This window comes from Macaca mulatta, chromosome 14 (genome assembly GCF_049350105.2).
Source record: "Macaca mulatta isolate MMU2019108-1 chromosome 14, T2T-MMU8v2.0, whole genome shotgun sequence".
Taxonomy (NCBI): Eukaryota; Metazoa; Chordata; class Mammalia; order Primates; family Cercopithecidae; genus Macaca; species Macaca mulatta.
The window spans coordinates 126224850-126251644 of NC_133419.1; the positions used below are offsets into that span (position 1 = coordinate 126224850).

The window sequence follows — 26795 nt, forward strand, 5'->3', positions numbered from 1 at the left end:
GTGATTATCTGAAAGTCTTATCTCTCCTTAACATTTTTTGTTACAGGGCTGTGCCAATAGATTAAAAACAATCAGCTTTTATCAATGGATATGTAGAATACAAGGTGATATTTGAATATTTTTGAGGACTGGGCATCCCTCACATGCTGTCTTAATTCATTTTCTATCACTACAACAGAACTGGGTAATTTACAGTGAACAGAAATTTATTCAGCTCATGGTCCTGGAGTCTGAAAATTCCAAGAACACGATGCTGGCCTCTGATGAGGGCCTTCTCACTGCATCATAACATGGCGGAAGATCAAGCAAGAACACAAGACAGAGAGAAGAAATCAGGCCAAACTCATCCTTTTTAGCAGGAGCCCACTCCTGCAATAACTAACCCACCCTCATGATAACAGCATCCATCCATTCACGAGCTCAGCAACTCTTAAGTGCCCCACATCCCAATATCGTTACATTAGCAATGGAATTTCAACATGAATTTTGGAGGGGGATATTCAAACAACAGCACATGCTAAGAGACAGAGTAAGTGGAAAACACTCAGCCAAGTGTGATCAAGGAAAGATGATTAAAACTTTGTAGCTTAAGCCGTGTTGTCAGGAGAAGCTGTGCAGCAGTTTCCCAAAAATGGTGACAAGCACTGTGACTCTCACGTCTAGTACATTGACTAATTTCTTTCACATAAGTCAGAGTTTCTAATGCTTTCTAATTTCACATTGACTTTCCCAAGCCCCTTCTTAATATAAGCCCTACCTCCAACCGCCCCCCGCATCAAATACTTTCCTACTCTCCTCTCAAATCATTCTCCCAAAATTTCTGGTAACTTTCTCCCTATTTTTATCCAATCTGCTTTCTCCTGATATTCCCCCAGAAGCTCTACCATAAAAACTACTTTGCTTCCTTTGCAAAATACTTTAGAATTCTAACTTCAGGCCAGGTGTAGCATCAGAACTTAAGGGCAAGTGGAGACTGCCAGGTGGTACCAGGTAGCAAAGACCGAGGAATCCAACCAGAAGGCAGAGTTGAGGTTTTTCTGACCTAGATATTTACCCTTGCCTGTTAATGGAAACAGGGACACTGGAAAGACAGAGCTTCCACAGGTAGATATGCTGGAATAGAGAAGAGAGTGGTTTGGGGGAAAATGTAAGATGATGGTATTACCATTGGGTAAAAAAAAGGGCCAAGGCTACAAGGAGATATAGTCTAACAACCTTAATCATTCATAATTTTATGAATCATACACTATTTCATCCTGAGGCTCTGCTCCAAGAACCCTCGTAATATCTAAATTATCTCTGCCAGTATTACACCTGTTTTCATTAATGCAGCAAGTCGTTTCTCTCAGAAGGTCGTGGAATACTTGGAACATTCCCTCATCACAGGGCCTGCAAGACAGTGTTGTATAACGGAACAGATACCTCCCTAAAGGGAAGAAAGGCAAATGTGGTCAGTCTGCCACATTTCATCACCTTCCTAGCAATGACCTCTCTCCAGCACCTCCTCAGTTTTCTGTAGACTGGACTAAGCCCCCAGACTGTGTCTGCATTTGGTCTGTGTCTCTCTAGCCATGACCAGGCAGAAGACATCTGCCTCCCACACAGGCCCCCGTACCCAGGTCTGTGTAGGGTGAATCCCTCTTCCCACCCTCTCCCATGATTCCAGATTCCCTCCACAACTTGGCTCCAAGCATTGTGGGCACCACTGGTGATATTTTGTGTCTCTCTGTAACACCACCCCCCACCTACCTGTAGTGAGATCACTAAAGTAATAGTGATCTGTGGCACAACTCCTGTTTTTCGAATATAAATTAAACTTCCAGCAACTTTTCATGCCACCGTGGCAAATGGATCCATCAAAGCGTTCACAGGAATTGCAAAATCGAACCCCTGAAAAAGAGAGGCACTTTAAAGAACAGCACTAGGGAAAGTGATTCTGCTTCAGAAGTCTCTTCCCACCCGGAAACATTTATATCAAAGTGGTGCAAACCTCATGAGAAGAAAGTTGACACTAGTCCTGGCCTCTGTCAGGGGACCTTACTCCCTTGATTGGGTAACAGCTATGACCCCCAAAGAAGTCAGGGACCCTCCCAAGTCTAGGCAGGAAAGAAGACACTGGAGTATTGAGTGGGGAGGGGACAATGTGTAGAGAACTCAAGAATGTCTCCCTCACTGTGGCATTATTTATCCAAAAACGACAAACCAGCTACACCGTACATTTCCATGTCAGGACTCTGTCTCCTGTGAAGAGAAGAAAAACTTTCTTAAATGATTTCACAGCAGCCCCAAAACCCAAGTGTAGAAACCCCTTTCTCCCACTCCATACATTCTCTCACCACCCATTCGTGTGTCCCTCTCCAGAGCTTACCCTCATCCATGAAGAGCACTGCGAACATGCCCAGTAGAAGCAACCGGAACATCCTGGGGCCTTTTCCTGAGAACATCCCAGTGAGAGGTTCCAGCTTTATTTATTCTCATCACCTGCCCTCAGGCATCCCACTAGAATCGCAGAATCATGAATTTCAGCTCAAACCACCTGAATGCTCTCTACAACGTTCCCAAAACAGGGTACATCCTGTCTTTGTTTGCATTCCTCCGGCTACTTGGAATTCAGTCCACCCAGACACGCCGTTTCATTTTATCATAAGATATTAATTCATATTGGCATAGAATCTCTTTGGTTATGTTTTCATATGTTGGTCTACACAGAACATTTCTAACTCCACATCCACATGACCTCCTTTCACATATAATACAGCTGGGATCACTAAGCACCTATGAAAGAGTCCGTCCTTTTCAGGCACCACACCACCCTGGGTTATCGCCTCAGCATGACCTCCAGTGGGACTTTGCCCCTCACAGTGAGGCATCAGGAACAGAGCCCAATACTCCAGATACGGTCTGACTGCTCAGTGTAGAAGACATCGCTGATGGATAGGATGAACAGGACAGGCCAGGAAAAAGTGGGGAAAACATGAAGACCATCTCAGCTTCTCTTGAGCTTTATTCATCCATTTTTGTCAAGGAAGGCAGACATGATAAATGATTCCAGTGGGAGAGATTTACACTGCTGTTATGGGGAGGAAAAGGGAGATCTATTTGGACTGATCTTTGGAAAGGGTATGTAGAGGGAAAGTTAGAGAGGAAAGTTAGGGAGATTAGTTTTCCTATTGGTTCTCGGACTTTTCCTTACTTCCTCCAGAAGATGTCATACTTTCCTGCCACCCCTTTTTCTGCTCTCAGCTGCCACTTTCTCCATGAGGCATTTCCTGGCCACCATATACATAAAAGACCAAATCTCCCTAACTACACTTCCTTGTCCCTTCCCTCCTCGGTTTTTCTCCAGGGTACTTAACTCAATTTGTGCTCCTATAACTTTTCCTTATGTGTGCATTTTCTTTCTCTTCCCTCACAAGAGGAAAACTCTATGGACACCCAGGTTTCAAGGGTTGCATTCATTGCTTTAACCACAGTACCCGTAATTATGCCCTGCACACATCAGATCATCAGACATATTTGAAGAAAAGGTTAATAGCGTTACTGGATACTGGTAACCTGAGAGGCACAAGGGAAGGGTACAAAAGTCTTTATATTGACAGTCCCTAATTCCACTTGACATGATGAAATTCTTAGCCTTAACCTTGCAGTTGGCAGTCACTACAGAGAAGACAGGCAATGGTAATGGCAGATTTCCTTGTGGTGAACACTGAGTGAGGGTTGGGCCCATTTATCTGAGTGGACTCATTCCCATAGCTCGACATGTGCTGCATGCTACATGTCAAGTACGATCCCTCACATAATCCTGACTATGAAGGCACTCCCCACACACCTGGGATGGAAGTCCAAGTATGCTGCCCACTTGCTGTGTGACCCTCAACATGTTACTTAGCCTCTCTGTGCCTCTGTGACCTAATAGGTAAAAATAAAACCATCACAGGTATATCTGAGGTAGTTGTTAATAAATTTACACAAGGGAAAGGGGAGAAAATAAACATTTGTTAAGGCTCTACTTGGGGTTAGACATTCTTCTGGGCATGTTACTCACCTGACATCTTTGAATTTTCTGAACCACCTTGTGGTTTAGAAGTAGTTGACCTCATCTTACAGATGATGACCAAGGATTCTTGAAGCTGAAGTGTTTTTTCTAAGGTAACAAGGTGTGCATCTGTCTGATTAAACAGGACATTATCAATCCATTTCACCACAAGGTTTACAGTCTGGAGAGGGGTTCCCAGAGCTGGAGCTCCAGGTGGGTCTACCTTAGAATCATCAGGACAAGGGGGGGCGGGTGGAGAGAAGTAGAATGAGTAAGAAACGAATCTCAATCAAAGAAAAATGGGTCTTTCTCTGTCTGGCAGAGACAATACTCATCAGCAAAATCCCGCTGAGACTAAGGGGTTCCAAAGCATGACTAAGATCTAGGATTGATGTGCCATTGTCAGAGAAGCAATTCCCATGGGGACCACCTTTATGGATCGTGCATTTGGAACATGTGAGACACAGGCAGCAACCCATGACCATAAGCCCCAGAGCGTCTGAGCTGGGAACATCAAGCATAGGCCTCTAGGCCTTTTTCCTGGCCTAGGAAGATACTCCTGCGTAATGACTTGGGCACCCAATTATTACACAGGTGGGTGTGAATCACAGACTCCACCCAACCCAAGTCTCTCTCTTATAGTTCATCCAAGGCATTTTGAACAATGTTTTCCCAGAATAAAAGTAACAGAAATTTTGAAGATACTTTAAACTTACTGATAAGTGAAAATCCCCATTGCTCCTAATTCTGAGAAAAGCAGTGTGACTACTTCACCACAGCTGCTTCCAATATAACTTCTGTACATGTATCACACAACCCCATGTTAATAAGCACTATCATGGTTAACATCACACATGTGATACTCTGATTTTTGCACTTAATATTTTATTGTGGAATTTGTCCCCTTAAAATCACTCTGCCTCCTATAATGTGAGGCCCAGAATTGGGCAGGAGATTCAGGAGCCCATCACCTGATAAACTCCTGTGAAAAGGCTGATGCCCCAGTTCTGACTTCCAGCCTCAGCCACAGCTTCAACTGGCTGCTCAGCCTATCGACACCTCTCACTCTACCAGCCTAATGTGGACTGCAGAAAGGCCTTGGACCCTTGGGGCCACCTCTCCCTCCCAGAGAAAGGAGGCTGTGTTGTCCAACTTGCCCTTTCTTCCCCACCTTTCATATCTGAGCCTCCAGAACTTTCCCAGCCCTGCCCCAAGTCCTCTCCTGGGGCCCAGAGCCTGTACCTTCTCCCCTCCATGCCCGGCTCCTGCCCAAGACTTTGACATTCCTCTCTGCTCCTTCCTATACCAGGAGTTATAGTCCATGCTGCCCTGCCCTGTCCTGTCCTGTCCTACTCCTGTCCTGCCCAGAGGCACAACTTGCACCCATCCTTTATCCCTACAGAGAGAGGAGAAGGTGGTAGATTTGAGACCAAATTAGGCTCCTTGTAGTCACCCCAGAGTTGTGTTCACTTTGCCCCTTTAGGAAAACGAAGGAAAACAAAATAAAAACAAAAGTCCCCAAAAGAAAGCTTCCTGCACTCAGCAAGATACCACTTCTGCCAACTCCAAAGGAGAAGTGCCCCGGTCCTGCTCGGCAGGGAGGAGACCCAAAAAGCAGAATCACCATGGTTCCAGTGAGTCAGCGAGACGGCGGAGACCGGCCTGATGGCCGGGCTCTATTACAGCCTCCTCACAGGCAGAGAAAGGGAGCATGTGGCCAGGGTATAGTCACATTTCTTCTCCATGACAGTTTCTTCTCCATGCCATCTGGTCTGTATCAGACTAGACATCTGTATCTCAGACTTGACAGGATTTAGGGGCCTAGACAACTAGGTCTCCTGACACTTAGGCCTGCCTCAGACCCAAGCTCCCTCTAGCAGCCAAGAGAAACCCCAGGGCATTACCCTGCCTGTCTTGATACCCCCCAGTAACCCTTGACCCCCCCTCATCTCTTTCATGGCCAATCCACATCAGCCTGCTGACCAAGCCCCATGTACCCTCCTCTTAACCGCCCTCCAAGTTTTCTTCAGACTGCCTTGAAGGTACCATGGAAGGTGCCATTTTACCATATGCATAAAAGAGAGGAGTTGGGCATGGAAGCAATATAGCCCAATGCCTTTATTTTACACACAAGAAACAAGGCTCAATTAAAATGTCACCCCAATAAAAGGCAGAGGAAAACCATGACCCAGGTCTTCTTCGTCATCAGGCCACTGACCATGTTGGCAGGTGAGGAGGCATGGAGTATGAATTGGGCGTCAGATACGAATTCTGAATCACTTCCTTCCATTAGTTCAGCTCCTGCCACATGCCTGGCATAGGGTATAACTTACTGAACTTGGTGAAAGGAACCCCATAGCCCTGCTCCTATAGCTTTGCCTCATTTGAGTCACCAGGATGCCAATCCCTGGAGGGTGAGAGGGTTTTCTCCTGAGTCCCTCCGCCCAGCCTTATTCCAGCCTTCTCACCAGCCTCCTGCCTTCCACGTGTGACGGTAGCACACCACCTTTGGGAGTGATGAGCATAGGGATGGGGCATTCCTGCAAGTCACTGCCAAATAGCAGTTCTGGAGCTGTTTCCATGGCTGCAGCTTCAGCAGATCTCCTCACTTGCCCTTCCCACTGCAGGCTGCTGGGACACTGACAAGTCAGGCTGGAGAGGAGGGACTGGATGCTGCAGCTCCCTGGCTGTGACCTCTGCCTGTCCTCCACTGCCTGAGAAAACCTTTGTGTAAAGCACATGAGAGTGATAACGTTGATCTTAGGTTCAGACAAATGTGTTAGAAAGTTATTCGGGGAAAAGGAGGGCCCACTGCCATGCAACATAACTTTGTGGGATTCATTATTTCTATTTCACCAAGTAAAAGTGAACCAAATACTCTGCCATCTATTCTCCCAAAGGCCAAAACGTAAGGACATAACCGAGGTAAAATCATGAAACACTTGGTATTTGGGATTCCCAGGAGTCACACAGACTCACTAACCAGAGAGTAGGTCTTCAGTCAGCACTGGCCACTCTCAGCAGTCACTTGTCCAGGGAGAGGAGTGACCCAGGGCCTATAGCTGATGTTTTTGCATGGGAAGGGAAAGACTTGGCAATGGGCTTGTCTGCAGGAGCGACTTCTGAAAGGTCAACTACTATCACGGATGAGATTTGGCTTGCATGCTGGAGTGGGCAAGAGATCAAGAACAGTTTCTTCTAGATGGCCTTTGAAGTCAGGAGCTTTCAAGTTCAGAACAGATTGGTTTCTCTCAGATGGGTGAGCAGCTTAGAAGTTAGCTGAACTCTGATTCACTAAGATACAGTAAGAGCTCGACCTCTACAACCCAGGGTAATCTAAAGACAGAGATACATTCAGAGGATTGTGTAGATCCCAAGAAGGAGCTCCACTAAAGGTTCTGGGGATGCTCACCTTGTATCTTTCCCCATCTGCAGGCCTTCCTTCTCTTGGGGATTTTCTGGGAGCCTCTAAGTGCCTTGCCAGATTCCAAACTCCTAGGCGTAAGTGGTTTTCTTCTAGGAGAATGCCTACAGCAGCCATTCCAGGAGTATTAGAGGAGAACCCGTTCCCAGATCAAACCCACAGTCAGGCACAATTACCAAGATTTTGAATGCTAAGTCAATTCTACCAATCCCACTCTGCTTTTCCAAAGGCCTTATCTTGAGTACTCTCATCTCTTTCTATCTCAGGATGACAAAACTCCTCAACGCTTCCCATAGCAAGTGATTGAAAGAGGACATCAACGTCAGAGAATGGCCCTGATCACAAAGGGGCACAATCCTTAAATGCTATAATAATGACATCCGTAACAACTCCCGCTGTGCTGCTTACCCTCCTGGGCCTCACCCAGTGATACTATTACAACCTCTGCTTTTTCTCCCTGCCTCTACCTTTCTGACCTTTCTTTCTTGACAGGGCCTTTCTCTCTAATAATATAGCTTTTCCCACTGAAACCAGGGTGCAGCAAAGGTGGGATTAAAGACAGTGTTTGTCCCCTTGCTTAACTATGGCTAGAGGGGAAGAATTCTAACCCACAAATTGTTCCTATTATCATAAATAACAAGTTCTACTCTAGGTCAAGAAAGCCATCTAAGTGTCAAAACCATTTACTGTTTGGACAGCTGAGTTTCATACATTTAAAGCAGCTGTCTTGGGAAATTTGGTTGCATAAGAAAGAGGGGATGGTCTGATAACTATTATGTTGAGTCACAAATGTTTGTGCACCTGGAAGAGCAGCTCCCCATGCCTACCTTTCTGATCTGTGATGTGCGAATAAGAACTATCTTGTTCCTTCCCTTCTCTCAGGTAGAATAGTTAAGAATATCCAGATACCGTAAAGTCGTAAACATCCATACAACCCTTTATTGTGGTGTCACCAGTAAGAAAGGAGCAGGGCAAGAGAAGTGGGGTCCTCTGCACTTTTTTCCACTGAGTCCCACACCATGACAGCAGCATCTCATCAGGAGAACATCATGCTTCAGACCATCTGGTTTCCAATCCCAGCTCTGCCTCTTACGGATTATGTGATCGTGCCTAAGTTGGTTAACTTCTCCATGCCCATACTAATTATGTATAAAATTATACTAATTATATACTTATATGAAGTATAATTATTATTTTTAAAATAATTATACTAAGCTCATAGGAATTTTGTGATGATAAAATGGGATGACGGAGGAACAGTGTCCACAACAGGAAAGTGTTCACTGGAGGTTTCTGGTTATGATTAGCATATGGAGAGTCAGTAGCCAAAGAATACCAGGAAGTGTCTAGGATCAAATTGAATAGAGGTTGTATTAGTTTGCTAGGGCTGCCATAACAAAATACCACAGACTAGGTGGCTTAAAAAACAAAAATTTATTTTCTCACAGCTCTGGAGGCTGGAAATCCAAGCTCAGGGTGCCAGCGGGGCTGTTTTCTCCTTTGCTTGCAGGTTGCTGCCCTCTCCCTGTGTCCTTACAGGGTCTCTCCTCTGTGAAAGCACACTCCTGGTATCTTTCACTCTTCTTATAAGGACACCAATCTTATTGGACTAGGTCCCATCCATATGCCCTCATTTAGCCTTAATCACCTCTTTAAGGCCCTATCTCCAAATACAGTCACATTCTAATGTATTGTGGGTTACAGGTTCAGCATGTGAATTTGGTGGCAACACAATTCAATAACAGGGATCCTGGTTGGAGCTAAGTTTAGCATGGAACATCAACTACAGTGCTTAACTGGCATAAACATGGACCTAATAATACAGATTACCTTTGCTCTCAAATATACTCACAAGAAGCACAGAGAAAGCCTGGACAGCAGTAGTTTGTATTGCTTGTAAATGAAGTCACTGAAGTGTTGGAGGCAGTCAGCCCTGAGGCAGAGGGGCAGCCGGGCATGAGAGAGAGCCTCTGGAGCCTGGATTGAGCGCTGCCTACGGTTTCAAAGCAGCCTTACACAGAGTAGCAGAAATTCACATGTTCATCGAGTACACATGGACATACAGAAAAGGAAAAATAGACACGAGGACCTACTTGAGCGGGGAGGAGAGTGAAGATCAAAAAACTGCCTATCTGGTACTATGCTCATTACCTGGGCGACAAAATAATCTGTACACCAAACCCCGGCAACACGCAATTTACCTGTGTAACAAACCTGCACACATACTCCCTGAACCTAAAAAAAAAAAAAAAAAAAAAAAAAAAGTTAGAAAGAAAAAAAAATAAATTAACATATTCAGTTTCTAACTGTTAGAAAGAAAAAGTTCTCTGTCTGGGTATCGAGGCTGGAAAAATGGTTATGGAGGCAGAGAAAAGGGAGCCACACAATACAGTTTGGGAATTCAGCACATGTTGGTAAAAGTGATGGCTGATGGTTTTCATAGCAAAACATCATTACAGAAACTTAGATTTCTAAAGAAGAGCTCTAAAAAATCTCACTGATAATTTAAGAGAAGAAAGAAAGAAGAAACATTACATTGGCATGAAGCTGAGATGTGCTCCAATCTTGTAGTATGACATTCTATCCCATAAAATCCACCCCTTACTGCTCAAATTAAGATTTCAAGCATTCTTCTCATTTAACTATATATAGGAGTGCAAAAGACTTAATGTTAGTAGCTGACTGCTTAACAATAATCGAAGAAAGTTTTAATAATACGGAGAATATCATGGACTTCGAAAGTGCATTTTTGAATGGTTTTAAAATTAAAAAGAAAAGCCTCCATATATGAAAAATATTCATATAAAATATTTAAACATTCATATAAAACAGTGGGGGTAGAAGGCAATAAAGAAAAAAAGCCATACAACAGAAACTAGCAACAAAGTTGTAACCGTTGTTTCTGGGTCTTCTAAGCCTTCTAAGGAAATCTGTGCTGCGTACAGTTCTTGGATATTTAAGCAGTCATGTCCCACACCACAGGAGCATATGACCCTTTATAACTTCATAAAATGGAATTCTATAGAATGGAAGATTAGGAAGAGAAACAAAAATAGAGCAAAGTTTTTAAAGTAGTCTGAATCTGCTCAAGGAAATATTTTATGCTTGAAGCAAAATCTCTTGGGGCCATTGAAAACCACATTCGGAAATTAATCATGTTGCATTATTTCCCAGCCAAATTACATTTCATATTTTTAAACATGTTTAAGCTTCCATTTACATTTTTCATAAGATATTATATAGTTGTTGCAAATTTTAATCAATACAGAAATGTGAAAAAGAAGTTGATGTTCTTGCCCACCCACCCTCAAATCACACACTTGCAAGATAACCAGTTTATACTATTGTCACACCACATTACATCAGTTGAAATTTTAGTTCCTGAGCCAACCACTATAACAGGAATCCTTTCAGTGAAGGAGTGGGGACCCTCCAGCAGCCCTGGCCTTTGAAACACTGTCTCTCCCGCCCCCTTCTGGACAATGCTTTGATGGCCACAGGATGAGGCTGCTCTTGCTAGTTTATTTCAGCAGAGAAACAGGCTCTGCCTGCCTCAAGGCTTTCATTCTTCCAGCAATATTTATTGATCCCACTTCTGGATTCCAGGCACTGTCCTAAGAGCTGGAAAAACAAAGATAGATATGATAGATGAGGTTTCTACTGTCATGAAATGTACAGGCAAGTAAACAAGTAAAAGAATAAAGTGTAACATATGCTATGAACAAACCCAAGAGCATACTGGCAAGGAGAACTACGAAATACAGCTGCAAGAAATCATAGATGACACAAACAAATGGAAAAACATTCCAGGCGCATGGATTGATTAGAAGAATCAATATCATTAATATGGCCATACTGTGCAAAGTGATCTACAGGTTCAATGCTATTCCTGTCAAACTACCAACATCATTTTTCACAGAAATAGAAAAAACTACTCTAAAATGCTAATGGAACTAAAAAAGAGCCCAAATAGCCAAATCAATTAATTCTAAGCAAAAAGAACAAAGCCAGAGGTATCACTACCCAGCTTAAAAAATACTGCAATGCTACAGTAAGCAAAGCAGCATGGTACTGTTACAAAAACAGACACACAGACCAAGGGAACAGAATAGAGAACCCAGAAATAAAGCCACACAACACACCTACAGCCATCTGATCTTCAAAAACGTCGACAAAAACAGGCAATGGGGAAAGGACTCCCTATTCAACAAATTGTGCCGGGATAACTGGCGAGCCATGTGCAGAAGAATGAGAGGGTACTTGTGCAGGTTTGTTACATGGGTATATTGTGTGATGTTGAGGTTTAGGGTACAAATAATCCCATCACTCAGATAGTGAGCATATTACCCAATAGGTAGTTTTTCAGCCCATGTCTCCTTTCCCCTCCCCTTTCTAGTCGTCCCCAGTATCTACTGCTCCCATTTTTGTGTGCATGTGTACCCAATGTTTAGCTCCCACTTTTAAGTGAGAGCATGTGGTATTTGGTTTTCTGTTCCTCACCTACCTTCACCATATACTGATTTCCTTTCTTTTGGGTACATGCCCAGCAGTGGGATTGCTGGATCATATGGTAACTGTATTTTTAGTTTTTGAGGAACCTCCAAACTGTTCTTTATAGTGGTTGTACTAATTTACATTCCCACCAACAGCATATGAGAGTTCTTTTTTCTCCACATCCTTGCCAGCATTTGTAATTGCCTGTCTTTTGCATATAAGTCATTGTAACTGGGGTGACATGATATCTTATTTTAGTTTTAATTTGCATTTCTCTGATGATCAATGATGTTGAGCAAGTTTTATATGCCTGTTTACCATTTCTATGTCTTCTTTTGAGAAATGTCTGTTCAAATCTTTTGCCCATTTATTGAAAGGATTATTAGGAATTTTCCTGTATAATTGTTTGAGCTCTTTATATATTCTGGTTATTAATCCTTTGTCAGAGGGTTAGTTTACAAATATTTTCTCCCATTCTGTAGTTGTCTTTTCACTTTGGTGAGTGTTTCCTTTACTGTGCAGAAGATTTTTACTTGATGTGATGCCATTTGTTTATTTTTGCTTTTTTGCCTGTGCTTGTGGCGATTGCTCAATAAATTTTTGCCCAGACCAGTGTCATGTAGACTTTCCCCAATATTTTCTTGCAGTAGTTTCATAGGTTGAGGTATTAGATTTAAGTCTTTAATCCATTTTGATTTGATTTTTGTATGTGGGGAGAGACTGGGGTGATTCTTCTGCATATGGATATCCAGTTTTCCCAGAACCATTTATTGAAGAGATTGCCTTTTCCCCAGTGTATGCTCTTGACAACTTTGTCAAAAATGAGTTCACTGTAGGTGCATGGATTTGTTTCTGGGCTCTCTATTCTGTTTCATTGATCTATGTGTCTATTTTTATGCCAGTACCATGCTGCTTTGGTGACTATAGCTCTGTAGTATAATTTGAAGTCAGGTAATATAATTTCTCCAGTTTTGTACTTTTCACTCAGGATAGCTTTGGCTACCCTTGGTCTTTTGTGGTCCCATATAAATTTTAGGATTGTTTTCTCTGTTTCTCTGAAGAACGTCATTCATATTTTGATAGGGATTTAATTGAATCTGTAGATTCAGCGAATTTGTAGATTGCTTTGGGTAATACAGACATTTTAACAATATTGATTCTTACAGTCCATCAACATGGAATAACTTACCTTTTTTTGGTATCCTCTTCAATTTATTTCAACAGTGTTTTATAGTTTTTATTACAGAGATATTTCACTTCTTTGGTTAAGTCCCAGGTATTTAATTTTATTTGTGGCTATTGTAAGTGGGATTACATTCTTTATTTCTTTTTTAAATTGTTCACTTTTGGCATATAGAAATGCTACTGACTTTTGTATATTCTTTTTTTATCCTGCGACTTTATTGAATTTGACAGTTCTGATAGTTCTTTGGTGGAGTCTTTAAGATTTTCTAAATGTAAGATCATCTCATCTACAAACAAGAATAATTTGACTTATTTCTTTCTAATTTGAATGTCCTTTATTTCTTTCTCTTCTCTGATTGTGCTAGCTAGGACTTTCACTACTACATTGGATAACAGTGGTGAAAGTGGGTATCCTTCTCATGTTCCACTTCTTAGAGAAAAGGCTTTCAGTTCTTCCCCATTCACTATAATACTAGCTGTGGGTCTGTCTACAGCTTTTATTATGTCGAGGTATGTTCATTCTATAAACAGTTTTTTGAAGGTTTTTATTATAAAGGAATACAGAATTTTATCAAATGCATTTTCAGCATCAATTGAAGTGACTGTGTGATTTTTGTCCTTCATTCTGCTGATATGCTGTACCACACTGGTTGATTTCCATATGTTGAACTATCCTTGCATCCCAGGAATAAATTCCACTTGGTCATAATCAATGCTGTTTTTAAAGTGTTGTTTAATTCGTTTTTTCCAGTATTTTGTTGAAAACTTTTGCATCAATATTCATCGGAGTTTTTTGGTTTTTTTTTTTTTTTCCTTTGATATGTCTTTGTCTGGTTTTGCTATCGGGGTAATTAGTAGCTTCCTAGAATGAGTTTGGAAGTATTCTGTCCTCCTCTATTTTTGGGAATCGTTTGAGTAGGATTGGTATTAGTTCTTCTTTAAATGTTTGGTAGAATTCAACAGTGAAGCCAATCAGGCCCTGGGCTTTTCTTTCCCGGGAGATGTATTTTTTTTTAATTGCTTTGATCTTTTTGTTATTGGTCTGTTCAGGTTTTGGATTTCTTCATGGTTCAATCTTGGTAGACTGTATGTGCCTAGGAATTTATCCATTTCCTGTAGATTTTCCCATTTGTGGGCATACAGTTACCCATAGTAGCCACTAATGATCGTTGAAATTTGTGTGGTATCAATTGTAATGTGTCCTTTTTATCTCTGATTTTGATTATTTAAGTCTTCTCCCTTTTTTTTCTTTGTTAGTCTGGTTAAAGATTTGTCAATTTTATCTTTCCCCAAAACCAACTGTTTGTTTCATTGACCTTTTGTATTGTTTTCTTTATTTCAAATTTATTTATTCCTGCTCTGATCTTTATTATTTATTCTACTAATTTGGGGTTTGGTTTGCTGTTGCTTTTCTAGTTCTTTAAGATGCATTTTTAGGTTGTTTATTTGAAGTTTTCCTTCTTTTTTGACATAGGCACTTACAGCTAGATATTTCCCTCTTAGTACTGCTTTCACTGTATCCCACAGGTTGTGGTATGTTGTGTGTTGTGTTTCCATTTCATTTGTGTCAAAAAAGTTTCCATTTTCTTCTTAATTTCTTCATTGACCTACTGGTCATTCAGGAGCATATTGTTTAATCATCATGTATTTGTATATTTTCCAACATTCCTCTTATTTTTGTTTTTATTCCTTTGTGGTCAGAGAAGATGTTTGGTATTATTTCAATTTTTTAAAAAATGGTTTAACATTTGTTTTGTAACCTAACATATAGTCTATCCTTGAGAATGGTCCATGTGCTGACGAAAAGAATGTGTATTCTGCAACCATTGGATGAAATGTTCCCTAAATATTTATTAGGTCTATATGGTCTATAGCGCAGATTAAGTCTGATGTTTCTGTGTTGATTTTCTGTCTGGGAGATCTTTCCAATGCTGAAAGTGGAGTGTTGAAATCTATTGTATTGGGGCCTCTCTCTCCCTTTAGCTCTAATATTATTTGCTTTATATATCTGTGTGTTCCAGTGTTGGCTGCATATATATTTACAATCATTATATCCTCTTGCTGAATTGACCCCTTTATCATCATATAGTGAGTGACCTTCTTTGTCTTTTCTTGCTGTTGTTGTCTTGAAATCTATTTTGTCTGAAATAAGTATAGCTACTCCTGTTCTTTTTTGGTTTCCATTGGCATGGAATAGCTTTTTCCATGCCTTTCTTTTTCATCTTTGTGTGTCTTTACAAGTGAAATGTGTTTCTTGTGGGCAACAGATCATCGGGTCTTATTTTTTTAATCCATTCTGCCACTCTATGTCTTTTGATTGGATAATTTAGTCTATTTACATTCAATGTCATTACTGATAAGTAAGGACTTACTCCTGCAGTTTTATTTGTTTTATGGTCTTCTCTTTCTTCTTTTCTTCCTGTCTTCCTTTTAGTGAAGGTGATTTTCTCTGGTTATATGACTGAGTTTCTTGTTTTTTATTTTTTGTGTATCCATTGTGTGTTTCTTGGTTTGTTCTTACCATGCAGCTTGCAAATACTATTTTATACCCCATTATTTTAAGCTGAAACAATGTAACACTGCTTGCATAAGCAAGAAATAAACAGGCAAAAAGAAATCTAAGTAAAACTCTGTATCTTAACTTCATTACCCCCACTTTTTAACTTTTTGTTGTTTCTATTTATACCTTATTATACTGTCTGTGTCTTGAAAAGTTGTTGTAGTTATTATTTTTGACTTGCTCATCTTTTTGTCTTTCTACTTAAAAATAGTTTATACACCACAATCCACATTATAATATTTTGTGTTTTTCTGTGTACTTACTGTTACCAGTGAGTTTTGGGCCTTCAGGTGATTACATATTGCTCATTAACATCTTTTACTTTCTGATTGAAGAATTCCCTTTAGCGTTTCTTGTAGGACAGGTCTGGTATTGATAAAATCCCTCAGCTTTTGTTCATTTGGGAAAATCTTTATTTCTCCACCATGTTTGAGGGATATTCTCACCAGATATACTATTCTAGGGTAAAAGGTTCCCCCCCCACTCAGCACTTTAAATATGCCATGCCACTCACTCATGACCTATAAGGTTTCCATTGTAAAGTCTGCTGCCAAATGCATTGGAGCCCCATTATATGTTATTTACTTTATTTTCTTGCTGCTTTTTGGATTCTTTCTTTATCCTTAACCTTTGGGAGTTTGATTATGAAATGCCTTGAGGTAGTCTTCTTTGGGTTAAATCTGTTCGGTGTTCTATAATCTTCCTGGGCTTGGATATTTACATCTTTCTCTAGGTTTGGGAAATTCTCTATTATCCCTTTGAATAAACTTTCTACCCCTATCTCTTCCTGTACCTCCTCTTTAAGCCCAACAATTCTTAGATTTGCTCTTTTGAGGCTATTTTCTAGTTCCCTTAGGCATGCTTCATTGTTTTTCATCCTTTTTTCTTTTGTCTCCTCTTACCGTGTACTTTCAAATAGCCTGTCTGTCTTCAGCTCACTAATTCTTTCTTCTGCTTGATCAATTCTGCTATTAAGAGACTCTGATACATTCTACAGTATACCAGTTGCATTTTTCAGCTCCAGTATTTCCACTTGATTCTGTTTAATTATTTCAATTCCTTTGTTAAATTTGTCTGATAGAATTCTGAACTTCTTCTCTGTGCTGTCTTGAATTTCTTTGAGTTTCTTCAAAAAAGCTATTTTAAATTCTCTGTACGAAAGGTCACATAACTCTGTTTCTCCAGGATTGGTCCTTAGTTTCTTACTTAGCTCATTTGATGAGGTCATGTTTTCCTGGATGGCCTTAATGCTTGTAGATGTTCATTTGTGTCTGGGCATTGAAGAGTTAGGTATTTATTGTAGTCTTCTCAGTCTGGGTGGTTTGCACCTGTCCTTCTTGTGAAAGCTTTCCAGATATTGGAAAGAACTTGGATGTTGTTATCTAAGCTGTATCTGCTTTAGGAGGCATCCCAAGCACAGTACTACTTTGGTTTTTGCAGACTCGTAGAGGTTCTGCCTTGATGGTCTTGGATGAGATCCAGAAGAGTTCTCTTTATTACTGGGCAGAGACTCTTGTTCTCTTCCCTTACTTTCTCCTAAACATACAAAGTCTCTCTCTATGTGTTCTGAGTCACCTAGAGCTGGGGATGGAATGACACAAGCACCTTTGTGGCCACTGACACAAGACTGAGCTGAGTCAGACCTGAAGTTAGCACAGCACAGGGTCTTGTCCAAGGCCTGCTGTAACCACTCCGTGCCACAGCCTATGTTCACTCAAGGCCCTGGGCCTCTACAATCAGCAGGTGGCAAAACCATCCAGGCCTGTGTTCCCTTCAGGGTGGCAAGTTCCCCCAAGCCACACATGGGTGCAGAGGTGCCATCCAGGAGCCAGGGACTAGCGTCAAAAAGTTTTAGAAGTCTACCTGGTATTCTATTGTCCTGCAGCTAACCTGTCACTCAAACCACAAGATGCAGTGCTTCAAACTCTTTCCTCCCCTTTTCAAAAGCAGAGGAGCCTTTTCCCATTGCCACCAACACTACAGACCCACCGTGATTACTGCCAGCTACCATCCATATTCCTTTAAGGTCCAAGAGCTCTTCGGTCAGCTCGTGGTGAATGCTGCCTGGCCTGGGACTCACCAATTAGGCCACTGGGCTCCCCTCTGGCCCAAGCCAGGTCCAGCAATGCCATCCATGAGCCAAGTCCTGGAATCAGGGACCCCAAGAACCCACCTGATGCTCTACCCACCTGTGGCTGAGCTGGTACCTAAGGTGAAAGACAAAGTCCCCTTTACTTTTCCTTCTTCTTTTCTCTAGTAGAAGGAGTCTCATGCTGGTAATTTTTACTAGCTTGAGTTATATGAAAATTCCAAAATGAAAGCAGCCTGAATTTTGTGTTCACGTAGTATACATAATAACACCAACCACTGAAGTTCCAAAGATTTCTTTCAATTCCTTGAATCGTTAACTTTTTTCTTTTACAGAATGCTCTCACAGAAATGTCAGCATCATTTTTGATGATTTAATGACTAGATAATATCAAATATTGGTTGAGTAGTTACTCTATGCCAAGAAATTTCATGCATTATCTCAATTCATCCTCATAAAAATCTTATGAGGTAGTTACTATTATCATTCTCATTTCTCATATAAGGAAAATAAGCCTTAGAAATATTTGTCAAGCAGCCACGGGGGAATGTGGCAAGATGGCCAAATAGGAACAGCTCTGGTCTGCAGCTCTCAGTGAGACCAACACGGAAGAGGGGGTGATTTCAGCATTTTCAACTGGGGTAGCCAGTTCATCTCATTGGGACTGATTAGGCAGTGGATGCAGCTCACGGAGGGTGAGCAGAAGCAGGGTAGAGCATCACTTCATCCAGGAAGTGCAAGGAGCCAGGGGACCTTCCTCCCTTAGCCAAGGAGAGCCGCGAGGGACTATGATACCCAGCCCAGATACTACGCTTTTCCCACGGTTTTTGCAATCCACAGATCAGGAGACTCCTTCATGTGCCTACACCACCAAGGCCCTGGGTTTCAAACACAATACTGGGCGACTGTTTGGGCAGACACCAAGCTAGACGCAGGAGTCTTTTTCATACCCCAGTGGTATCTGGAACCCCAGCAAGACAGAACTGTTCACTTCCGTGGAAAGACAGCTAAAGCCAGGGAGCCAAGTGGTCTCGCTCAGTGAGTCCCACTTCCACAGAGCCCAGCAAGCTAAGAACCACTGACTTGAAATTCTCACTGCCAGCACAGCAGTCTGAAGTTGACCTGGGATGATTCAGCTTGGTTGGGGGAGAGGCGTCTGCCATTACTGAGGCTTTACTAGGCGGTTTTCCTCTGACAGTACTAAGAAGGCTAGGAGGTTTGGACTGGACAGAATTCACCATAGCATGGCAAAGCAGCTGTAGCCAGATTGCTTCTCTAGATTCCTCCTCACTGGACAAGGCATCTCTGAAAAAATGGCAGCAGCCCCAGTCAGGAGCTTATAGATAAAACGTCTATCTTCCCTGGGAGAAGGGGCGGTGGTGGGCACAACTTCAGTGGACTTCAACTTTCCTACCTGCCAGCTCTGAAGAGAGCAGCTGATCCTGACAAGGAGGATTCTCCCAGAACAGCACTCACACGCTGCTGACAGACTGCCTCCTCAAGTGGGTCCCTGACCCCCGTGCCTCCTGACTGGGAGAAAGCTCCCAACAGGGGTCAAACTCACCACATACAGGAGAGCTCTGGCTGGCATCAGGCTGGTGCCCCTCTGGGACAAAGCTTCCAGAGGAAGGAGCAGGCAGCAATCTTTACTGTTCTGCAGCCTCCACTGGTAATACTCAGGCAAACAGGGTGTGGAGCGGACCTCCAGCAAACTGCAGCAGACCTGCAGAAGAGGGGCCTGACTGTTAGAAGAAAAACTAACAAACAGAAAAAAATAACATCAACATCAGCATAAAGGACCCCGACATAAAAACCCCATCCAAAAGTCATCAGCCTCAAAGATCAAAGGTAGATAAATCCAGAAAGATGAGGAAAAAACAGCCCCAAAATGCTGAAAATTCCAAAAACCAGAATGCCTCTTCTCCTCCAAATGATCACAACTCCTCTCCAGCAAGGGCACAAAACTGGATAGAGAATGAGATTGACAAATTGAGAGAAGTAGGCTTCAGAAGGTGGGTAATAACAAACTCCTCTGAGCTAAAACAGCATGTTCTAACACAATACAAGGAAGCTAAGAACCTTGATAAAAGGTTACAGGAACTGATAACTAGAATAACCAGTTTAGAAAGGAACATAAATGACTTGATGGAGCTGAAAAACATAGCATAAGAACTTCGTGAAGCATACACAAGTATCAATAGCCAAATCAATCAAGTGGAAGAAAGCGTATCAGAGATTGAGAATCAACTTACTGAAATAATGCATATAGACAAGACTAGAGAAAAAAGAATGAAAAGGAACGAACAAAGCCTCCCAGAAATATAGGACTATGAGAAAATACCAAACCTATGATTGATTGGTGTACCTGAAAGTGACAGGGAAAATGGAATAACGTTGGAAACCACATTCCAGGATATTATCCAGGAGAATTTCCCCAACCTAGCAAGACAGGCCAACATTCAAATTCAGGAAATACAGAGAACACCACTAAGATACAACCCCAAGACACATAATCATCAGATTCTCCAAGGCTGAAACAAGGAAAAAATGTTAAGGGCAGTCACAGAGAAAGGTCAGGTTACCTACAAAGGGAAGCCCATCAGATTAACAGTAGCTCTCTGCAGAAACCCTACAAGCCAGTAGAGAATGGGGGCCAATATTCAACACTCTTAAAGAAAGAATTTTCAATGTAAAATTTCATATCTAGCCAAACTAAGCTTCATACATAAAGGAGAAATTAAATCCTTTCCAGACAAGCAAATGCTGAGGGATTTTTGTCACCACCAGGCCTGCCTTACAAGAGCTCCTGAAGGAAGCACTAAGTATGGAAAGGAGAAACTGGTAACAGCCACTGCAAAAACACACCAAAATAAAAAGATCAATGACACTATGAAAAAACTGCATTAACTAATGTGCAAAATAACCAGCTAGCATCATGATGACAGGATTAAATTCACACATAACAATATTAACCTTAAATGTAAATGGGCTAAATTTCCCAATTAAAAGACACAGACTGCCAGATTGGATAAAGACTCAAGACCCATCGGTGTGCTGTATTCAGAAGACTCATCTCACATATAAAGACACACATAAGCTCAAAATAAAGAGATTGAGGGATATTTACCAAGCAAATGGAAAGCAAAAAAGGTAGGGGTTGCTATCCTAGTCTCTGATAAAACAGACTTTAAACCAACAAGCATCAAAACAAAGAAGGACGTTACATAATGCTAAAGGGATGCAGCAAGAAGAGCTAACTATCATAAATATATATGCACCCAATACAGGAGCACCCAGATTCATAAAACAAGTTCTTAGAGACCTACAAAGAGACTTAGACTCCCACACCATAATAATGGGAGACTTTAACACCCCATTGTCAATATTAGACAGATCAATGAGACAGAAGATTAACAAGGATATTCAGGACTTGAACTCAGGTCTGGACCAAGAGGACCTAATAGACATCTACAGAACTCTCCACCCAAAATCAACAGAATATACATTCTTCTCAGCACCACATAGCACATATTCTAAAATTGACCAAATAATTAGAAGTAAAACACTCCTCAGTAAATGCAAAAGAATGGAAATCATAACAGTCTCTCAGACCAAGTGCAATCAAATTAGAATTCAGGATTAAGAAACTCACTCAAAACCACACAACTACATGGAAACTGAACAACCTGCTCCTAAATGACTACTGGGTAAATAACGAAATTAAGGCAGAACTCAAGAAGTTCCTTGAAACCAATGAGAACAAAGAGACAACATGCCAGAATCACTGGGACACAGCTAAAGCAGTGTTAAGGGGAAATTTATAGCATTAAATGCCCACAACAGAAAGCTGGAAAGATCTTAAATCAGCACCCAACATCACAACAAAAAGAACTATAGAAGCAAGAGCAAACAAATTCAAACTCTAGCAGAAGACAAGAAATAACTATGATCAGAGCAGAACTGAAGGAGATACAGACACAAAAAATCCTTCAAAAAACCAGTGAATCCAGGAGCTGGTTTTTTGAAAAGATTGACAAAATAGACAGACTGCTAGCTAGACAAATAAAGAAGAAAAGAGAGAAGAATCAAATAGATGCAATAAAAAAATGACAAAGGGGATATCACCACTGATCCCACTGAAATACAAACTACCATCAGAGAATACTATAAAAACCTCTATGCAAATAAACTAGAAAATCTAGAAGAAATGGATAAATTTCTGGACACATACACCCTCCCAAGACTAAACCAGGAAGAAGTCAAATCCCTGAATAGACCAATAACAAGTTCTGAAATTGAGGCAATAATTAATAGCCTACCAAATAAAAAAAGCCCAGGACCAGACGAATTCACAGCCGAATTCTACCAGAGGTATAAAGAGGAGCTGGTACCATTCCTTCTGAAACTATTTCAAATAATGGAAAAAGGCGGACTTCTCCCTAACTCATTTTCTGAGGCTGGCATCATCCTGATACCAAAACCTGGCAGAGACACAACAAAAAAAGAAAATTTCAGGCCAATATCCCTGATAAACATCAATGTGAAAACCCTTAATAAAATACTGGCAAACCGAATCCAGCAGCACATCAAAAAGCTTATCCACCATGATCAAGTCAGCTTCATCCCTAGGATGCAAGGCTGGTTCAACATTCGCAAATCAATAAACGTAATCCATCACATAAACAGAACCAACGACAAAAACCACATGATTATCTCAATAGATGCAGAAAAGATCTTTGCTAAAATTCAATACCTCTTCATGCTAAAAACACTCAAACTAGGTATTGAGGAACATATCTCAAAATAATAAAAGCTATTTAGGAAAAACCCATAGCCAATATCATGCTGAATGGGCAAAAGCTGAAAGCATTTCCTTTGAAAACTAGCACAGGCCAAGGATGCCGTCTCTCACCACTTCTATTCAACATAGTATTGGAAATTCTGGCCAGGGCAATCACAAGAGAAAGAAATGAAGCATATTCAAATAGGAAGACAGGAAGTCAAATTGTCTCTGTTTGCAGATAACATGATTGTATATATAGAAAACCCCATCGTCACAGCCCAAAAACTCCTTACGCTGATAAGCAACTTCAGCAAAGTCTCAGGATATAAGATCAATGTGCAAAAATCACAAGCATTCCTATACACCAATAATAGACAAGCAGACAGCCAAATCATAAGTGAACTCCCACTCTCAATTGCTACAAAGAGAATAAAATATCTAAGAATACAACTTACAAGGGATGTGAAGGACCTCTTCAAGGAGAACTACAAACCATTGCTCAAGGGAATAAGAAAGGACACAAACAAATGGAAAAATATTCCATGCTCATGGATAGGAAGAATCAATATCATGAAAATGGCCATACTGCCCAAAGCAATTTACAGATTCAATGCTATTGTCATCAAGCTACCACTGACTTTCTTCACAGAATTAGAAAAAAAAAAAAAAAAACTACTTTAAATTTCTTATGGAACCAAAAAAGAGCCTGTATAGCCAAGACAGTCCTAAGCAAAAAGAGTAAAGCTGGAGGCATCATGCTACCTGACTTCAAACTATACTACAAGGCTACAGTATCCAAAACAGCATGGCACTGGTACAAAAACAGACACACAGACCAATGGAAAAGATCAGAGAACTCACAAACAAGACCACACATCTACAACCATCTGATCTTCAACAAACCTGACAAAAACAAGCAATGCGGAAAGGATTCCCTGTTTAATAAATGATGCTGGGAGAACTGACTAGCCATATGCAGAAAACTGAAATTGGACCCCTTCCTTACAACTCATACAAAAATTAACTCAAGATGGATTAATGACTTTAACATAAAACCTAAAGCCATAAAAACTCTAGAAGAAAACCTAGGCAATACCATTCAGGACGTAGGCATGGGCAAAAACTTCATGACTAAAACACCAAAAGCAATTGCAACAAAAGCCAAAATTGACAAATTGGATCTAATTAAACTAAAGAGCTTCTGCACAGCAAAAGAAACTATCATCAGAGTGAACAGGCAACCTACAGAATGGGAGAAAATTTTTGCAATCTATCCATCTGACAAAGTGTTAATATCCAGATTCTACAAGGAACTTAAACAAATTTACAGGAAAAAAAAAATCAGAAAATGGGCAAAAGATATGAACAGATACTTCTCAAAAGAAGACATGTATGCAGCCAACAAACAAACAAAAAAAGCTCATCATCACTGGTCATTAGAGAAATGCAAATCAAAACCATGATGAGATACCATCTCACGCCAGTTAGAATGGCGATTATTTAAAAGTCAGGAAATAATAGATGCTGGTGAGGCTGTGGACAAATAGGGACACTTTTACACTGTTGGTGGGAGTGTAAATTAGTTCAATCATTGTGGAAGACAGTGTGGCGATTCCTCAAGGATCTAATACAGAAATACCACTTGACCCAGCAATCCCATTATTGGGTATACACCCAAAGGATTATAAATCATTCTACTGTAAAGACACATGCATATTTATGTTTACTGCTGCACTATTTACAATAGCAAAGACTTAGAACCAACCCAAATGCCCATCAATGATAGACTGGATAATGAAAATGTGGCACATATACACCATGGAATACTATGAAGCTATAAAAAAGAATGAGTTCATGTCCTTTGCAGAGATATGGATGAAGCTGGAAACCATCATTCTCAGCAAATTAACACAGGAACAGAAAACCAAACACCACATGTTCTCACTCATAAGTGGGAGTAGAACAATAAGAACACATGGACACAGTGAGGGGAACATCACACACTGGGGCCTGTCATGGGGTGGGGCACAAGGGGAGGGAGAGCATTAAGTATTTGTCCTAATGGCTTAAAACCTAGATGACGGGTTGATGGGTGCAGCAAACCACCATGGCACATGTATACCTATGTAATAAACATGCACATTCTGCATATGTATCCCAGAACTTAAAGTAAAAAATAAAAAATAATAATAAAAAATAAAAAGAAGAACCCTATCCGATTAGGGCCCCACCCTTATGACATCATTTGACCTTGATTATCTGCTTAAAGGCCCTGCCTCCAAGTACAGTCATGTTGGGGGTAAGGGCTTCAGCACATGAATTTTGGAGGGACACAATTCAGTCCATAACAGAATGAATATTAAGTGGAATTATTGCTAATTTGTAAGGGATAATGTTAGCATTGTGGTGATGTAAGAAACATCTAATTTTTTTGAGATGTATTCTGAAGTATGTAGGAGTAAAATCAAATGATGTCTGAGGCTTTGCTTTTAAAAACTTTAGAAGAAAGGAAGGGAAAATGAAAAGATGAGAAGGGAAAGGAAGGAAAGAAAAGGAAGGAAATCAAAGCATATATGCCCAACTCTTGATAATTGTTGAATCTTGGTAATGGGTATATTGCGGTTCATCGTATCTCTTTACTCCTTCGTATGTTTGAAATTTTTTATATTAAAAGGTCTATTTTTTGTTTTGAAAAAAAAAAGAGAAAGATTTGTTTAAGGCTGAAAAGCAATATTCAGTGATAAATTAGGACTTTAATCAAGCCTGTCTGTTCCTAAAGTTAAGATACTTAACAACTATGCTACATTGCTACACAGAGAGTTAGATGAAGTATTTTTTAACCTTTCGGTAAAATGTAACTGATTCTTAAAAGAAAGAGTTGCTATAATTTTTCCACAGAAATTATATGTGGCATATCCCAGATAAATCTTTTGGGTTAAGCAAATTTTTAAATTGATTAACTATAAATATTAGAATACCAATGTCTGGTTTGTATACCTTCCTTTATTCTAAGACTTGAAGTTTGAGTGATGGATGTTTAATAAATATTTAACCCTTCTTTTTTATTCATCATTGTAGTAAATACTCTTGAATCCATCTGTTTATATTTAAAGTGTGTTTCTCACAAGTACTATATTGTTGGTTCTTGTGTTTTTATCCAATCAGAAAAACTCTGCCTTTTAATTGGAGTATTTAGACTATTTATATTTAATGTGATTATTGCTATTGTTGGATTTAAATCTATCATTTAACTGTTCGTTTTCTATTTGTACTTTTGTTTTTGTTCCCTTTTTCTTCTAATATTTTCTTTTGTATTGATTATTTCTAATTATTCCATTTTATTTCCTTCATTGGATTATTAAGTATAACTCTTTGTTGTTATATTTTAGTGGTTGCTTTAAGTTTCATAAAACATAGGGTTTAACTTACCACAGCCTGCCTTTGTATTAATTATGTTTTTATTTTCTGTGTTTATTGATGTTTTGACCTCTGGGCCTAACTGATCCTAGACAGATTGTCCTGTCAGAGCAAACCAATGTCTAGAGATAGTAAACAACTTGTCTATGAGTTACACCTTTCATACAAAAACCAACCAATCCAAAGCTCATAATTCCAACCACCTCCTTTATCAACCTCTTATACTCTGATTCACCATTTCCCTGCCCTAATCACTGAAGGGCCAGGTACCAGACAGCTAGAGACAGCCCTTACACTTCAGAACCTGCTAAAATGATGCAAACTAGCCAATCCCAAGCCTACTTTCCTGCCCTGAATTGCCTTTCCCACAGAAACAACAATAAAGGCTCCTGTCTATGTTTTCCCCTCACTTCGTCTCCTGACCAGTCCTGGTGCTTCTCTATGTGCCCCTCTATGTGCACCCCCTGCATAGTGTTCTGTGCCTCTTGCTTCTTGGTAACTATGAGCAAAATCTTTCTTCATGATAGTAATTTTTATATCTGCATGCCTTACCATATCTAAGTAAAACAAATTCTAGGTATTTTTTTAGTAAGCTTCAAGTTATATTAATCATCACAAATATGGTAAAAGAACATTACAACGTTCAACTTCCATTTCTCTTCTCCTGGCCCTTGTGCTATTGTTGTCATATTTTACTTAAACATATTAAGGAATTTTATAATTCCTCATTATTTTTTGTTTTGAAAACTTAACATTTTGTCAAAGAGATTTAAAACTAAGAAATAGTTGTTATACTTATCCATGTAG

At 40.3% G+C, this 26795-nt stretch overlaps 2 protein-coding genes across 2 annotated transcripts in view; one reads left to right on the forward strand and one right to left on the reverse strand.

Annotated features, from left to right (window-relative positions):
- Nucleotides 1-26795, forward strand: part of HYLS1 (HYLS1 centriolar and ciliogenesis associated) — a 208526-nt gene that overhangs the window by 129255 nt on the left and 52476 nt on the right. The window lies entirely within an intron of this gene.
- On the reverse strand, nucleotides 1233-2420 carry LOC574167 (sc328). The gene is given in 4 exon segments (NM_001032845.1): nucleotides 1233-1426; nucleotides 1750-1890; nucleotides 2218-2241; nucleotides 2369-2420. Coding segments are annotated over 4 exon segments (411 nt in total).